General features: G+C 59.1%; 3 protein-coding genes across 7 annotated transcripts in view; 2 read left to right on the plus strand and 1 right to left on the minus strand.

Annotated features, from left to right (window-relative positions):
• The first annotated feature begins 1,046 nt into the window (after positions 1 to 1,046).
• Positions 1,047 to 10,103, plus strand: APEH (acylaminoacyl-peptide hydrolase). 3 transcript variants are annotated; one of them, XM_006196307.4, is made up of 22 exons: positions 1,047 to 1,195; positions 1,271 to 1,403; positions 1,904 to 2,030; positions 2,411 to 2,504; positions 2,601 to 2,676; positions 2,766 to 2,929; positions 3,104 to 3,241; positions 3,338 to 3,429; positions 3,513 to 3,553; positions 3,638 to 3,759; positions 4,291 to 4,351; positions 5,653 to 5,750; positions 6,392 to 6,443; positions 7,220 to 7,308; positions 7,761 to 7,899; positions 8,356 to 8,439; positions 8,524 to 8,604; positions 8,956 to 9,044; positions 9,154 to 9,344; positions 9,452 to 9,554; positions 9,639 to 9,745; positions 9,837 to 10,103. In XM_006196307.4, exons 1-22 carry the CDS (start codon positions 1,184 to 1,186, stop codon positions 9,940 to 9,942), a joined length of 2,199 nt encoding a protein of 732 aa, XP_006196369.1. In that variant the 5' UTR covers positions 1,047 to 1,183; the 3' UTR covers positions 9,943 to 10,103. The 3 variants fall into 3 exon arrangements, with proteins under 3 accessions (XP_006196369.1, XP_072797381.1, XP_072797382.1); XM_072941280.1 differs by lacking the exons at positions 2,601 to 2,676; positions 2,766 to 2,929; XM_072941281.1 differs by lacking the exons at positions 1,047 to 1,195; positions 1,904 to 2,030 and having other exon boundaries at positions 1,267 to 1,403.
• Positions 10,104 to 10,522: 419 nt separating this feature from the next.
• On the minus strand, positions 10,523 to 15,964 carry MST1 (macrophage stimulating 1). Of its 2 annotated transcripts, XM_072941285.1 has the most exons (17): positions 15,133 to 15,964; positions 14,310 to 14,457; positions 14,117 to 14,229; positions 13,919 to 14,033; positions 13,700 to 13,836; positions 13,240 to 13,358; positions 12,852 to 13,059; positions 12,583 to 12,713; positions 12,390 to 12,496; positions 12,143 to 12,279; positions 12,016 to 12,051; positions 11,810 to 11,930; positions 11,581 to 11,658; positions 11,285 to 11,431; positions 11,103 to 11,209; positions 10,865 to 11,004; positions 10,523 to 10,757 (listed from the first exon to the last, which is right to left on the minus strand). In XM_072941285.1, the coding sequence occupies exons 1-17, from the start codon at positions 15,182 to 15,184 to the stop codon at positions 10,596 to 10,598; spliced, it is 2,058 nt and encodes a 685-aa protein (XP_072797386.1). In that variant the 5' UTR covers positions 15,185 to 15,964; the 3' UTR covers positions 10,523 to 10,595. The 2 variants fall into 2 exon arrangements, with proteins under 2 accessions (XP_072797386.1, XP_072797387.1); XM_072941286.1 differs by lacking the exons at positions 14,117 to 14,229; positions 14,310 to 14,457; positions 15,133 to 15,964 and adding an exon at positions 13,502 to 13,622 and having other exon boundaries at positions 13,919 to 14,027.
• The window catches only part of RNF123 (ring finger protein 123), a 29,836-nt gene continuing 27,853 nt past the window's right edge, over positions 13,995 to 15,977 (plus strand). The window contains exon 1 of one of the 2 annotated variants that reach the window (XM_015235194.3): positions 13,995 to 14,167. The gene's annotated coding sequence lies outside the window, so the exon portion shown is untranslated. Of the gene's footprint in view, positions 14,168 to 14,347; positions 14,465 to 15,977 lie in introns of those variants that run through there. The other variant, XM_072941283.1, reaches the window with a different exon arrangement.

Below are 15,977 nucleotides of genomic sequence, written 5' to 3' on the forward strand. Positions count from 1 at the left end.
AGGCTAGGCAGGGCATATGGAGTCAGAACCCTGAGGTATGGAAGACCAGCCAGTCTCAGGGTATACGGAGGATGGGACATCAATGCTGTCCTGATAGCTGCCCAGTCTCTCCTGCCCTCTTCTGGCAACATAACCCACCCAGTCCAGTGCCACAGTGCCCAGGGAGCCTGCCTGCCCAGGTTTTTCTTTCCACAGGAAGCTCCCTGGTTCTGGGTGGAGCCTGACCCCACCAAGCCCTCTGCCCCAAGAGCTTGGGCTGAGGCCTGGGGAGGCAGAGGCCCTTTTGCTCACGATCCCAGCAAGGTGCCACTGAGCGGGGCGGGTGATGGCTGCTGGAACAGATAGCTTCTGGAGTAGGCCTGGTGGCCGATAAAACCAGGCAACACCCCTGTGAACTTGGCACCGTCCTTTGCCCCACACCCCAGAGTTCCGCGCGCTCGGCCGGGAGCGCACCTCCGCCCTTCTTTTCTCGTTGGCCTGAGAGCCCCTCCAGAGCAGGGCCTGGAACCATCTGGTGAATGTTTGCCTTGTAATGGACCAGAAGGACCGACAGTCAGCCTCCGGGCTGCGGGAGATCTCTGCTGGGGATGGCATCGGCTCGCACCCCGCTCCTCAGGCCCCGCCCCTCATCTCTCGACTTTACTACCCTCGCTGGACTCAGTCCTGCCCCGCCCCGCCTCAAGTCCTCGAAGAGCCCTTGGTCCGCAGAGCTCTCAGGCCCCGCCCCCCGATTGCTTAAGACCCACCCCCGTCGCGCCTCACCCCCTTTCCCGTGGGCCCTGTTGTTCCTCACGGGCCTCCCCCCTCCCTAAAGACCCACTCTTTATTCTGTTTCCACAGCGCAACCCCTTCTCCTCGGAAATCCCATTCCCGCCGCTCCCAGTAACAGACATGGGAATTGGCCCAAAGAGCCCTCCTCCCACCGACCTAGTTCGCCCCAAAAGGACTCGCTCCTTCCCTTCAGGACTCTGGGCCGCAGCTCCTTCTTCCTCCCAGGCCCCACCCCCTTCCCGTAGAAGCCCCGCCCCCTGCTAAGGGTCCTCGCTCATTCGTCGAAGGTCCCGCCCCGCTCACTAAGCGGCGAGGCCGCGACGGAGACAGGCGGGGCCGCTCTCGGCTCCGCCCCTGGAGTCTCACTTCCGGGCGCCAGCCCGTAATACCACCCGGACCGCCCAGGGCTAACATGGAGCGGCAGGTGAGGGATCGGCTCGCGGTTCCCGTGGTCGTTGCAGCCCGGGCTGGGCCTGACCCTCGTGTGTCCCCTGCGCAGGTGCTGCTGAGCGAGCCCGAAGAGGCGGCGGCGCTGTACCGGGGCCTTAGCCGCCATTCCGCGCTGAGCGCCGCCTGCCTGGGCCCGGAGGTCACCACGCAGTACGGGGGCCACTACCGGACGGTGCACACTGGTGTGTATATGGAGAGGAATCGGTGGCGGGCTCTTTACGGGGCCATGCACTCGAGTGGAGAGGAGGAGGGTGTGAAGGCAGGCTCGCTGCCTGACAGTGCACACGGATGTGTGGAGGAAACTGGGCTTGTAGAGTGTAGGAGTGGAAGGGTGAATCCCCCAGAGGTCCTTGCACACAGGTGTATATGGGGCTCTTTGGGGTGTTACGGGATGGTGCCAATGGGTGCAGAGTGTGGGAGTAAGAGTCACCCTCATCATCCTATCCCATATCCACCCTCAAGGTTCTAGAGTGGATGCTTGGGGCAGTAATGGTTACACTCCAAGATATTGTCAGCTCAGGCTCTGCAGGCCTAGTCTTGAGTTGTGGCCAAGTTCTGCCCATCCTGCCCCCAGAATATCTGAAGACAGATTGAGGGAGGTGGGCTGGGCCTGCTTGGGGTTGGGTAGAGCAGCCTGTGCTGGGACTAGTCAAGTTGAGCAGCCTCGTGCCTCTCCTCGCAGAGTGGATCCAGAGGGACCTGGAACGCATGGAGAACATCCGATTCTGCCGCCAGTACCTGGTGTTCCATGACGGGGACTCAGTGGTGTTTGCAGGGCCTGCGGGCAACAGTGTGGAGACCCGGGGGGAGTAAGTTTGAGGGAGGAAGCTTGTGGGCAAGGCCACAGCCATCTGCAAGCCTTTTACAAATGCCCACCATGTGCCTTGGTGTCAGTAGGGCCTAGAAGGGAGGCTGGGAGCCAGGTTCCTGCCCCTTGGGAGCTCAGGTGGTCTCTAGTGACATGGTCATAAACACTGAAGGCTTGCTCCAAACTTGGGCCAGGTCTAGAGGCCTTGCTCGAGGGAGGGGATGCAAGGCAGCTGCCATGGTGGCGCTAGAAGGGGTGCAGGGATGGATGTAGGCCAGAGCCTCAAGAATCTTGTCAAAGAGGTTGTGGCCAGTAAGGGGACAGGATGGGCTATTACTGGGTGGGAGGTAATTCTAACCTGCTACCCCATATCCTCCTTAGGCTGCTGAGCAGAGAATCTCCTTCAGGCAGCATGAAAGCTGTGCTGCGCAAGGCTGGAGGCCCAGGCACAGGGGAGGAGAAGCAGTTTTTGGAAGTAAGTCTGCGTGGGACCAGGTGGTGGGCAAACAGGCTCAGTCCCACAGATGAGGCTCTGTTAAAGGACAGCAACCTCACTCCCAGATGTCCTCAGGTCTGGGAGAAGAACCAGAAGCTCAAGAGCTTCAACCTGTCGGCGCTGGAGAAACATGGGCCAGTTTATGAAGATGGTGAGGCAGCCGGCTGGTGAGCAGGCAGGGTGGACAGGAGGGGCAGCCATAACCCAGGGCTCCCCCTGATCAGCCCTCCTTGCACCCAGACTGCTTTGGCTGCTTGTCCTGGTCGCATTCGGAGACACACTTACTATACGTGGCAGAGAAGAAGCGTCCCAAGGCTGAGTCCTTCTTTCATACCAAAGCCTTGGACATCAGTGGCAGCGATGACGAGATGGCTAGGCTGAAGAAGCCAGACCAGGCCATTAAGGTGCTGTGGCCGTGGCGAGTCCACAAAGGCCCTTCAGGGCAGCCTGGGGCTCAGTCTGCTTTCTACGCACACTGCGTCTATCAGAACCAGGGAGGCACTGGCTTCTAGAGGGCAGGGCAGGGCAGGGCAGGGTCCTGCAAGACAAGCTGGGCATTGAATGTCTTGTATTCTCAGGGGGATCAGTTCTTGTTTTACGAAGACTGGGGAGAAAACATGGTTTCTAAAAGCACTCCTGTGCTCTGCGTGCTGGATGTCGAGAGTGGCAACATCTCTGTGCTTGAGGGGGTCCCTGAGAGTGTGTCTCCCGGACAGGTTAGTGCTGACTCTGCCCACATCACTCCTGGAGTCTGAGGGCCCTGCCTGAGCTACTGCCCCTTATCCACATCTGCCCTGTGGTCTTGTTTACAGGCATTCTGGGCCCCTGGAGACACAGGTGTGGTGTTCGTGGGCTGGTGGCATGAGCCCTTCCGGCTGGGCATCCGTTTCTGCACCAATCGAAGGTGAGAACAATCGAAGGGGCAGAGCAAGGGTGCCTTGTAGCTCAGACTGGCCTTGAAGCTGAGTGTCTCTCTGATGGTTCCAGGTCAGCTCTGTACTATGTGGACCTCATCAAGGGGAAGTGTGGTAAGTGCTGGCATCTACCTGTGCTTTGCTGACACACAATGGCCCTGACAGCCTGCGTGATGCTCACGTTTTTGTCTCGTCCAGAGCTCCTCTCAGATGACTGTCTGGCTGTCTCTTCTCCTCGGCTGAGCCCAGACCAATGTCGCATCGTCTACCTGCAGTTCCCATCTCTGGTCCCCCATCAGCAGTGTAGCCAGTTGTGCCTGGTGAGCTGGGGGGGATGGGGGGAGGTCAGCAAGAAGAGGGGATGGTGGGTGAGAGCTGAAGGGTCAGCTTCGTCTCCCCACGGGCCGCTCAGTGGACTTCCTTTCGTGGGTGCAGTGATGGTGTGAGTTCTGCTTATCCTTTCAAGGCAGGGCCCAGAGGCTGAGAGTGCTGGCATGGTGGCCTCTGCACAACCCAGACTCACCACCTAGAGAGCATCCTCTGTCTACACGAATGCTCCTCCCATTGCTTCTCACCTGCACATGGCCAGGCTCTGCAAGGGCCTGGGATGTAGCGGGCAGTTACAGAGTCTTTGCCCACGAAGAGCTCTGGGCTCCTAGTGAAAGTCAGAGGCCCCTCGGACAGCTGGTCCAGGTCACCAGAAAGGAGATACACCAGGCTCCTCTCAGGTCCTCCCCTCCCTTCCCTGAGGCTATGCTAGGCTATCATGGAAGAGGACAGGTGTACAGAGCTCCATGCCCTGAGGGTACTGCCGGTCCCTTGGTGGGCCTGACCACTATGTCCTCTTGCAGTATGACTGGTACACCAGGGTCACCTCGGTGGTGGTGGACGTCGTGCCTCGGCAGCTGAGAGGTAAGGGGTGTGTGGCTGGTTGAGTGCAGTGGAGCCTGCAGCTCTGTTTTCCTGCCAGCTGTTATCCTGGCTCAGGGGCAGCCTCCTCAGCTCTTCCTTCCTGGGTTCCTTCTGAAGTCTCCCTCCTGCTGGGCCAGCCCCAGGTTCTGCCTCCTCAGGGGTTGGGGCCATCGCTGTAGGGAATGGTTCTGATAGAAGGAAGTCAGCTAGACTGAAGCTGAGATCAGAGCAGCCCAAACTGGCTGAGGATTTAGATTGTTTCATTCCCATGCTGCAGCCCATAGATATTTCTTTTTTTTTTTTTAACTTTTAAAAATTTTATCATTTTTTATTGTGGTACAGTTGGTACGCAATATTTCAGATGTACAGCAAAGTGATTCAATTATACATATATATATGTTTTCTTCAGATATTTCTTATTTTTCCAATGGCTGGTTAAAGTCACTGCTCCTTCAAAGGGTCTCAGAAAGTGCACTAGGTTGGCAGGTCCTAGTCCAAGGGTGCTCATTCTCCCACTCCCAGCCCACATCCTAGCATTTGTTCAGTCCAAGCCCTTGAGGCAGCGGGGTCTCTGGGAGGGTGGTCCTTGGCCGACAAGCTCCAGTCAGTCTTGAGTGCTCACAACCCTGCTTGGGATCCTGAACAAGGATGTGAGGGGTGAGTCTCTTTTCCTCAGGCTGCCTGGTCAGTTCCAGGAATCAAGGACAAGGGATGGTCTCCTTTTCTTCTCTTGGGGTTGCAGGGATGTAGCAGTGGGGACCTGGTCTGAATCTCAGCTCTGCCCCTTAATAGCTGTGTGTCCTTGAACAGTGTCCTGACCTCCCCAAGCTTCCATTTCTTTATGTGAGAAGGAGGCAGTTATCCCTGCCTTCTTTGTAGGATGGTAGCAAGGGCTACATGAGGGATGATATTAGCGGGTAGGATTTATTCAGCCTCCTTTGCACAGCACTCTGCTAAGTACGGTAATGGACAGACAGGTGTTGTCTTGGTTACAGCATCCAGTGCCCACCAGGGACCAAATAAGAGCAGCTCAGAGGAATGCCAGTGCATTTCTTCTGAGCACCCGTGGTTTCTCTCAGAAGCTCTCACGTTCCCCCTCTCTTGGGACCTCAGAGGCCTCTGCCCCTCAGCCCCCTCTTCAGGCCATGCCTCATCACCTAGGATGCCCCCATATGTGGGGCTGCCATTCTGTCACATTTGGGTGTCCCAGGTGAATTCCCCAGCAACCCAGCCTGCCTCATAGTCTTAAGCCCTCTACACCTCCATTCCTGGACGTGGCCCCCAGCCCTCTGCCTTTACAGAGAACTTCTCTGGGATCTACTGCAGCCTTCTGCCTCTGGGATGCTGGTCAGCTGACAGCCAGAGAGTGGTTTTTGACTCTGTTCATCGCAGCCAGCAGGTAAGGGGCCCTGACTGTGTTGAGAGGCGGCCCTTGACCAACCCCCAGGAGCTGTGGGCCTGGGACATAGCACATGCACATTGCCCAGCCACAAGGTCTCACTGGCTCTTTAAGGCCCTGCCTGCCCCTGTCCTGGACTTGCTTTTCCTTGAGGGGGCTGGCTGCCTGGGTACCTCACAACAGAGCCCTTGGCCCTTTCTCCTGAGGCAGAGATGCAAAACATCGCCCTTCCTCAGCATTTCCAGCTGGAGGACAAGGGGGCCGCCACTGGGATGGGCCCCTGAACACCATACAGGGAGCTCATAGAGATGGGACAGTGGCTTTCTCCCAGCGATTGGGTGGGGACAGCACAATATGCCAGGCTCCTTTGGGATGTGATTTCATTTGATCCACAGTGTAGTTCAAAGGGGCTCAGAGTCATTCCTTACCTTACACAGGGTCATTCAGCAAGTTGTAACAGAGCTGGGATGTGAACCCAGGCCCTCAGGCCACTCCCTGCTGCACTGAGTAGCTGTCACCATAGTCCTTCACAGCTCTGGCCTGGCCTGGCCCAAGGTCCCCAAAAGGGTAGAGCAGAGATGGGGGCAGGACCCACTGGGTTCTGGGATGTGGTACCACACGTGGCCTCCCTTCTGCTTCAGGACCTGTTTGCTGTGGACACTCAGATGGGCACTGTGACCTCTCTGACGGCAGGTGAGCAGGGCTGGCAAGTGGACCAGCCAGGCCAGGGGTGGGACTAAAGCTTGAGCACATGGGGCAGCGGTCGCACTCTTGGCCACTCTGCACCACTGACTGCTCCACAGCCTTTACTGACAGTTTCATGGGGACCCTTATCCCACCAACGGACAGCCTTCTCTGCTCCCTGTGTCCTGGCTCTGCCTCTGTACGGCTCCCACCCTGCTCCTTGAACCCAGAAAATTCTCTCTTGTCAGGATCTGTCAGTCATCCTTCCTCCTCCGCAAACCTCAGGCAGAGGCACCTCTGTCACCCCAGGGCCCAAGAGAAGCCCTGGATTGGCTCCCTCATCTTCCTCTTACCCAGGCCTGATGATTCTGTCCCTAAAACATGTTTGAGTCCTCCACCTGCCCTGGCTGTACTCACTCCTCCACAAACATCTCTGCACAGTCGCTGCTTAGGAATCCCGATCTCCTTGGACCCCGCTGCCTAGAATCAGAGCCCACCCCCACGCCTCGGCCTAGCAGCCGCTGCCCCTGCAGACTGCAGTCCATCAGGTGGTGGGTGGATGTGCCTTGTGGTCTGGTGTGTCCTCAGGTCTGGCAGTCCCGGGTCACAGCCAGCACCTGCTGGATGAATGGACTGAGCAGGAAGCTCACCCAGAGCTGTGTGTCCCTTTGTGGGTGTCCCTTTGCTTCTCAGGGTGGAAGGGGCACCTCGCTGTAGAGCCTTCAGGCTGGGACTCTGGCTCTGCAGGGAGGGGTGGGAATGGTGGTGGTATCTGCCTTCTCCAGGGGGGTCAGGTGGAAGCTGGAAGCTGCTCACAATTGACCGGGACCTCATGGTGGCACAGTTCTCCACGCCCAGCCTGCCCCCAAGCCTGGTGAGTGATGGTGGGCGTTCGCCCAGGCCAGAATGCAGGGGTTCCATGCAGGCAGAGCTCCCCAGGTCAGGGAAGTGGCCTCAGAGTCTGACTGGCTGGTCAGCATGTGAGAAGCCAAGGTGTGGGCCCAGGGTAGCTAGTCCATGAGGGTCTGGCACCATGCGGAGGAACTACTGGGCTAAGGTCTGCTCTATACAGAACAGGGTGTCTGGGAAAGTGCCCAGTCCTTGGGTATAACAGTATAGGGAGACGGCAGAGCCTAGAAGCTGAGGAGGGAGGGGTACGTATGTGTGGTTACGTGAGTACCTTTGTACATATCAGCTTACGACAAGAGTCCATGCTGTACCCTCTGGAGGTGGGCAGACGGCCCACCATAATGAGAGTTGCCCTTTCTCAGAGGTGGAAAGGCAGGGAGGCAGCCAGGCCTGTGACACACTCTTTTCCCTTGGCAGAAAGTTGGGTTTCTGCCTCCTGCGGGGAAGGAGCAGACAGTATCCTGGGTGTCCCTGGAGGAGGCCGAGCCCATTCCTGACATCTCCTGGAGCATCCGGGTACTACAGCCACCCCCAGAGCAAGAGCATGTGCAGTATGGTGAGCTGGGCCAAGGGCTGAGGGACACCTTCTCTTGAGTTCCCCAGCATATAGGGTCTGTGGTCACCTTTCTCACCTCCTGTCTCACATTTTGGGGTCTCTTGAGATTATCTCCAAGAGGCTTTCTGTTCCTCTTGTGGTCAGTCATGGGGAGCAGTGTCTGGGCATCATCAGACCAAATCATCTGTGGTGGGATAATGAAGCCCAAATAACAGTCCTATACAAGGTCTCTGTGACCACACGCTACCAGGATGTTGTCCCTGCAGACAGTGAGACTCCCTGACTAGGGCAGAAGGAGCATGAGCCTCTTGGGGTCCATGTGTCACAGTGTGGGCTACCTTGGCCAGGCCTCTTGTTTCAGAGGTCAGCCCCAGACCTGGATCTACAGCTGAGGCCTTGGCTCGGGAAGCCCCTGGGGATTAGCACCGGCCCTGCTGATTGCCTTTCTCCCTGCAGCTGGCCTTGACTTTGAAGCGATCCTTCTGCAGCCCAGCGATCCTCCAGATAAGACCCAGGTGCCCATGGTGGTCATGCCCCACGGTAGGCAACTGGCTTGAGAGTCCCTGCCTTCCCACCACCCCTCCTATCTGGCTCTTTCACCCTCTCTCTGCTCCCTATCTGCAGGGGGACCCCATTCATCCTTTGTCACTGCCTGGATGCTGTTCCCAGCCATGCTTTGCAAGATGGGCTTTGCAGTACTGCTGGGTGAGTGAGCAGGGCCCACGGCTCTGGTAGGGATGTCGGGTATCAATGGAGTGGATCTGGTTTGTACCACCCTAGTCTCCAGGCCTCTCTGTAGTCTGGACCTGGTAACCACTATCCGAAACTGCCCTCGCCCAGCCTCTGGCTCCATGGCATGGTGATAACATGGGCTAAATCAAGACTTCCATGGGAAGGGTGCTGTAGTCACTGGGCTTTCTCAGATTTCTTAGCCCCTTCCCCTTGAGTCTGTGGTGGCAGCTGGCCTTAAGGCCTACTTCACATATGGGTGAAAGGGTATCCGGGGAGCTAGGAATGCCACTTGACTACTCTGTCTGGTCCCTCCCTGGCCTCCAGTGAACTATCGTGGCTCCACGGGCTTTGGCCAGGACAGCATCTTCTCCCTCCCCGGCAATGTGGGCCACCAGGATGTGAAGGACGTCCAGGTAGCAGGGGCTGGGGCTTCTGGACAGGTTGGAGGGTAGGTTCTTGGGGGTGTGCCTTCATCCTGCTGAGCAGGCAGCCGGCTGCAGCATGATCTGCCCCACCCTGTAGTTTGCAGTAGAGCAGGTGCTCCGGGAGGAACACTTTGACGCAGGCCGTGTGGCCCTTATGGGTGGTTCCCATGGTGGCTTCCTCTCCTGCCACCTGATTGGTCAGTACCCAGAGACCTACGGCGCCTGTGTGGTGCGGAACCCTGTGATCAACATTGCCTCCATGATGGGCTCTACTGACATCCCTGACTGGTGGGTGTGCCCACAGGTCCCTGCCCTTCTCCCCTCTACCCCATACCCTCATGGAGCTCCCATAGGCCCCAGAACTCCAGGAGCTGCTTCAGCTCAGTCTCTTGCAGGTGCGTGGTGGAGTCTGGCTTCCCCTACAGTAGCGACTGTCTGCCAGACCTCAGCCTGTGGGCTGACATGCTGGACAGGTCGCCCATCAAGTACACCTCTCAGGTACACAGCCCTCCCCCTGCCCGCTGTGCTGCCAGTGTGTCCAGGGCCCCAGACCCTGCTTACAACGACTCCCCACACATCCAGGTGAAGACTCCACTGTTACTGATGCTGGGCCAGGAGGACAGGCGTGTGCCCTTCAAACAGGGCATGGAGTATTACCGTGCCCTCAAGGCCCGGAACGTGCCAGTTCGGTGAGTGTGGCACACATCTGGCGACAGCCCTGGGAGCTGGTGAGCAGGGGAGGATCCTCCAACCTCAAACATCGCTGCCCGATCCTTGCAGGCTCCTGCTCTATCCCAAAAGCACCCATACACTGTCAGAGGTGGAAGTGGAATCAGACAGCTTCATGAATGCTGTGCTCTGGCTGTGCACACACTTGGGCAACTGAAACCCTACCTCTCTGCATGAGCCGGCTGGCATAAGCCGCACTTGGCTCTTGGAGAGCCCCAGGGTCTAGCAGAGAGGTGAAAGGCATCCTGGGCTCTGGACTCCATGGATGGGTGAGCCGAGGAATGTGGACTATATACTCATAATAAATGAGGACACAGAGTCTGGTTCCTGCTGGTACTTTGTACCAAGCCACCCGTAACCCCAGCCCCACCCTTGGGGTTCAGAGGCCGTAGGCCCTGGGTGTGGCAGCCATAAGGACGGCATCTACTGCCAATGTGAGGGGGCAGGGGATAGTGAGAGACTGAACCGCTGCCTGTCCTGGACACGTGGGACTCCACCAGGCTAGCTCCCTCTGCTGCAGCCCCTTCTGTTAGAAACTGCCCTACACCATCCTTCCCCTCCCAAGTTTATCTGGGGGACCAGTGAGGCCCTGCTTTCCACAGCACCTAAAGGCTAAGGTAGCCCTCGGGTCAGATCGCCCAGCCCAGGGTGTGCTGGACTCGAGCCACCCAGGCCCTAATGAGGTGTTGCCAATTCATGCCCTAGAAGCAGAGGCTAAGAAGCACCCTTCAGAGGCATAAGGAAGAAAGGTGGCTTTATGTCTGACAGATAGCTTCATCCTCCCCAAGGCACACAGGATTGAGGCTGGGCCTAGCCCAGCCGCATGACCTTGTGAATCCAGTCCACAAACACAGAGACACGTGTGAAGATAGCTGGCCAGCGGGGCCGTGCGCACACTCGGTTGGGGATTATAATTCCCTGTAGAACCCAGCAGTCATGGGTAAAGCAGGCAAGTGGGCCCCCGTAGTCACCCTGATAGGTATAAGAACTGGTGAGGGGGGCTGGGGCCATGGCAGAGACCAGCCCCCATGAGGGCAAAGTAGTACATTTTCAGCTTGCCAAATGGCCCTGCCACTGACCTCACAGGCACCCACAGGGGCCAACAGTCCCTCAGTGCACATTTCACTTTCACGTACGCGGCCTCGGTGCTTGCCATTACATTCCTGGTTGGAGATGACGTTCAGAAGGGCCATGTTCAGGACCGTGTTGTCCCCTGTACCTACAGTGAAGGGAATGGGAAGAAGAGGATCTGTGGGTGGGATCCAAAGCTGGGCCTCTTGGCCTGAAGCAGTCCCTGCCCCTACCCTGTGCTCTTACCTTTGGTCTCGCCCCAGCCTGCAATCTCACAATTGGTGCCTGGAGGCACCACATACCGCTCAGGGGGCAGGCAGATGAGGGCCACACGCTGGTTCAGGGTCACAGATCTTCAGCAGGAATGAGGGCATTCAGGGTCTGAGGCCACAAGGCCCTGTCCCACCTCACACCCCTTTGTCACATACCTCTCCAGCTTGAGCAGAACAAGCTGGGAGCCTGAGGGCCCGCAGACCATCTTGGCCACTGGGATGCGCTGCAGGCCTGGCTCCCCAGGCTGCGGGTTCTGGAACAGTGTGCCCAACCACACCTCATAGCCCATGAGAGGCATGTTGCTGGGAGAGAAGGTCTGCTAGATCATTCGTGATTCAGTCTGCTGCCCAACACTCCCCCGTTGGCTTGTCTAGGGAAGGTGGCTAGGGGGAGATGAAGGCAAGGGGTTGGGACTGGATCCCTTGGGTCCCCAAACCCAAGGGAGGCTCACCAGGAGGAGAAACACTGCTGGGCAGTCAGTACCCACTGCTCCTTCACTAGGGAGCCTCCGCAGAAGTGCTGGCCCTGCCTGGAGGAGTGCAGGTTAGGAAACAGTCCTGGAGCCTGCCATCTCTTGGCTAAGGCCTCTGAGGCCGGGGACAGTTTCCCACCCTCCACTGACATAAGCACAGAAGATACAGCTTCAGCCCCTCCTGGGGGATCAGGCAGTTGTGTCTCACCGGTTGCGCAAGCTGACTGTCCAGGGTGAGTTCCCAGGCTGACCCCCCACCACACGCAGCCTGGAGCGCCGTGGGTCCAGGCGAGTCACCCTTTTGCCACACTCTGCAAACAGCACTTGGTCTGGGGGATAGAACGGGCTCACTGAAACCCCCGACTGGATGGAGATGGGGGTTAAAGGGGCCGCAACCCACGCCTGGCCCCGTACCTGGGGGCTCCAGGATGGACGGCGGTTGGTCATTATCTGAAACACCCAAGTTCAGCCGCATTAAGGGAGCCAGCCTTTGGCGGTGGAGGCTGGGGGCGGGGCCCCGGGGAGTGTCGCGGTTGCTTACCGCAGCGCCGCAGTGCACAGTAGTCAAACGGGGTCCCTGGGTCCGTGGTGTAGCACCAGGGCCCGTGACTATCCCGGTCCGGGTTCCGGCAGAAGTTCTCCTCCAGTTGCGCTTGTGGGGCGGAGGTGGGTGTGAACCTAGGTGGGAGAGGGGACAAAATCATAGCTGGGTAATGCCAAACCAACGTAGGGCTCCAGTTTGAGAACGCCCCGGGTTAGTCTAAGAGGGGCGGGGCGCGCGGACCTACTCACTGAGGCTTGTGCGGCGTCTCGGCAGACCAGCGCTGGCACCGGACGCCCTTGCGGGTCTTGCTGACCGAACCCCGGTATAGTTCCCCCGCGCCGTGATAGCAGTCTGCAGGAAGCAGAGGGAGGCGGCCGTCAGCTGGTTCTCTCCATAGCCCTCCGGCTCCGTGCCTCCAGCCCCAGCTCTGGTCTTACCCTCGGGCCGCACGTCGTCCGCGCACCGCCGGATCTGGTAGCAGAAGGCCACGCGCATGCCAGGCCGCGATGTGAAGCACCAGGGCGCCTCCGATCCGTCGGGGTTCCGGCAGAAGTTCTCCCGAAGGTCCCTGAGCAGGTGCTCGGCTCAGCCCGGTGGGTCCCAGCCCAAGGACTGGTCAGCCAGCCTCGGCCGGGAGCCCAGCCTCCAGCCCCGCCACAGACCCCGCCTTCCTTCAGGCTCCGCCCGGGACCCCCTCAGGTCCCACCTGCAGGAGTACGCCCCCAGCGGCGGCCCACCACCTCACTTGCACGCGTATTTCTCCGGCGCAAAGCGATGCTGATGCGGGTGCTGCGCGTCCCAACGCTGGCAAGGCACGCCCGCGGCGGTGGTGTTGACCGTGCCCCGGTAGCCCTCCCCTTTCCCGCGGAAGCAGTTGAGTGTCGTGGCCTCGTGGCGCGGCTGTGCCTCGGACCCTTGGATGGACCGATGCCGGTCGGAGTCCGAGAGGGAGCTGAGACCCGGCGTGGGGCTGAGGCGGAGCCCCAGGCTCTTTGGGCCACCACAGGGCCACGCCCAGCCCCTCCTCTCTTCCCAGCAAGACCACGCCCCCACGTGTCCCATGTGCCCTCCCAGGCCCCGCCCTCGCGCTCTACCGCAGTGGGGGAGGTTGCAGAACTCCCGCTCCATCTGTGGGTCGGTGGTATAGCACCAGGGCCGCTCCGAGCCGTCTGGATTCCGGCAATAGTTGTCGTCCAGATTTTTTTCAAGGAACCTGGGGGCGGCAGCGGGGCATGAACAAGACTCTGAGACTCAGGCCCTATCTGGCCCCAACCGCTGCCTCACGTCGCCCCGCCCCTGCGGTCCTGGGCCCTCCCCTTGTCCGGCCCCCCGCGTGCGGAGCCCGCCCACGCGTACTTGCTCGGCTCAAAAGGGTGCGGGTGCGGGTGCTGCAGGTCCCATCGCTGACACTCGCGCCCTGATTCGGTGCGGTCCACCGAGCCACGGTAATCCTCGCCATTGCACAGAAGGCAAGCGGCTGGAGACACGAGGCGGGTGGGTTCGTGGACCGGCGTGGGCATACTCCCGCCCCTAGCTTGACCCGGAACCACTTACCCTCCCGACAGGACTTGATGCCGCAACTCTGGAAGCGCACGGCAGGGTCTGTTGTATAGCACCAGGGACCTCCGGGGTCCCTGTCCGGGTTGCGGCAGAAGTTCTCCTCCAAGCCATTCCGGAGCGTGGGCGTGTACCTGGGTTTAGAGAGCAGCAATACAGTGCGTGCCGGGAGCAAGCGCCAGGCCGGCAGGGACAGAGGGGAGCTGTCTGTCTCACTTGTGGTCATTGGGGAACCTGAGGCTCCAGCGCTGGCAGGGTAGGCCACCCACGGTGATGGCCACGGTGCCGCGGTACTCGACCCCATTGTCCATGATGCAGGTCCGAACATAGCCTAGGAGCAAAAGACCCAGGATCAACAAGGCCTGGGGCCCCAGCACCTCTCTCTTCAGCCTGCCCTTCTCCGCAGCCACTCACTTTTCTTTTGGAAGAGATCGCAGCGCCTGGAGCGCTGCAGCCGTGTATGAGGTGAGTGCTGGGTCCATGGCAGCAGCTGACAACCGTGGCTGCTTACGTTGTAGTGGAAAGCCCTGGGAGGAGGAGGCACAGGGTCACCCGGTGTCCAGATTCCCCTAAGTACAGTCTTACCTAGGTTCCTGTGGCCACTCACCTGCAGTCGAGTAGGGGCCCACAACGCCCTGCACACTCCTCAGCGTCTGCTACATCCTCTTGCCAAGGCCTGGACCCCACTGCATGTGGCAGGTGTTGCAGCTCTGTACCTCGCAGAACCTGGAAGTCATTCAAGGGCGAGCGCTGCCCTGCAGGGTGGGCATGCATATCAGTACCTCCACATTTTACTAATTCAGGGGATCAAACTACAAGGCTTCTGGAATAGACCCTGTGGGCACATTCAAGGGTCAGACCCCTGTATTTGGGTGGGAGAAGCAGGCCTGGATAGGTGGTAGTTATCACTAGTGCATTTGTTTAGTGGGCAAGGCACTAGGCTCAGGTGTAAAACATTGACTCTGAGAGCAGTGGATGATGGTGCTTTACCTGTGGAGCTTTTCTCATCTCATTTCTCAGATGAGAATGTGAAGGCTCAGAGCTATGGTATTAATTAGGCAGAGGCCCAACCCAGGTATTCTGACTCCAAGTCTGGACTCTCACTAGCGTGAGGATGTATGCTAAGTTAGAGAGTTAAATCAGGCTCATGAAGGATAACTGCCTGCATGTGTGCATGTGTCCGTGAGGTCCGAATCACTGCCTCAGTGCTACGGTAGGCTTGTAGCAGGTGTTCTAACGCAAGCCTGTATAGGCTGTGTGTTTATTCCTCAGGCTGCCCAGCTCTATGCAAGAAGCCAAGGTCACCCACTGCTCTGTGCCTAGTAGGAAGGTAAGCTCCTGGCTCAAACAGCAGGATGGGCCTGGGGCCGACCTCTTCCTGAAAGCAGCTGGGGGATTAGGGCAGGGTAGGGGGCAGTAAGGGCACTCACCAGGGGCCCCTGAGCACTGCATCAGAAGCAGCAGGAGTGGGAGCCGCTCCATCCTCCTGGCTGGAGGCTGCACTGTGACCCACTACAGCCCCATCCGGGAAGTTGTGAAACCTGTCCCTAGGGGATTGGGTGGCTCTGGCTCCACACCTCTACTCTAGGCCTGCTGGGGCCTGACCTGAGACCCAGTGGCAGGAATGGGGGTGGGGCCAACGTCAGAGCCCCTAGGTGAGGTGGCAAGGGTCTTCACTTTGGCACAGTTAGCCCCTATGAGGCCTCTCTGTGTAGTGGACAGTGTTGGAAAGGTTCAGTGGGGGCACATGAGGTGCCCTGGAGTGGGAGTGGAGCCCCCCTGCAGCCTAGGCTTCTCTGAAGGGAAGGACAGCGTGGACATGGTTGCTGCCAGAGGCAGTGATATTAAAGTTGCCCGAGCCTCAGCTTTCCCCTGTAAAGTGGAGAACGTTCCCTGCTCCAGCCCCAAAACAGCCTGCCCCTTTTGCTGGAGGCAGGTCTGTCCACGCCCCAGATAGAGGGCCCCCCTCGCCCCGCCAGAGGTGCCATCCCAGGGAAGGTGAGCGAGGCCACCCGTCAGGCCTGAATGGAGGTGAGGGTGACTGGGAGCAGGGACCCCGCGAGGAGCCGCCTTTCCGACATCCTAGGGGACCTCTGGGTGGGGCCTGCAAGTAGCTGGTAGGAGTTGAAATAGGCAGCAAAGTCTCCCAGTCAGGACACAGTTGTGACACGGCTGTGCTAGGAGCTCCTCTGGCGCAGGCGGGGGTCGGAGGTGGTTGGGCAGTGGAGCGAGGCGGCCCCGGGAACATCCCGGAGGCCGCGGAGCACACCCCCCC

The sequence above is a fragment of the Vicugna pacos genome, chromosome 17 (genome assembly GCF_048564905.1).
Source record: "Vicugna pacos chromosome 17, VicPac4, whole genome shotgun sequence".
Lineage (NCBI taxonomy): Eukaryota > Metazoa > Chordata > Mammalia > Artiodactyla > Camelidae > Vicugna > Vicugna pacos.

What these genes read in the sequence shown, in the direction of transcription:
- APEH (XM_006196307.4), top strand. An exon ending in TGTGACCTCTCTGACGGCAG is followed by an intron (nt 6,444 to 7,219) that starts GTGAGCAGGGCT and finishes TGCCTTCTCCAG; the next exon opens with GGGGGTCAGGTGGAAGCTGG. An exon ending in CCAGCCTGCCCCCAAGCCTG is followed by an intron (nt 7,309 to 7,760) that starts GTGAGTGATGGT and finishes TTCCCTTGGCAG; the next exon opens with AAAGTTGGGTTTCTGCCTCC.
- MST1 (XM_072941285.1), bottom strand. Translation starts at nt 15,184, where the DNA reads ATGGAGCGGCTCCCACTCCTGCTGCTTCTGATGCAGTGCTCAGGGGCC. An exon ending in CTGCAACCTCCCCCACTGCG is followed by an intron (nt 13,060 to 13,239) that starts GTAGAGCGCGAG and finishes GGTCCATCCAAG; the next exon opens with GGTCCGAGGCACAGCCGCGC. An exon ending in GTCCATCCTGGAGCCCCCAG is followed by an intron (nt 11,931 to 12,015) that starts GTACGGGGCCAG and finishes TCTATCCCCCAG; the next exon opens with ACCAAGTGCTGTTTGCAGAG.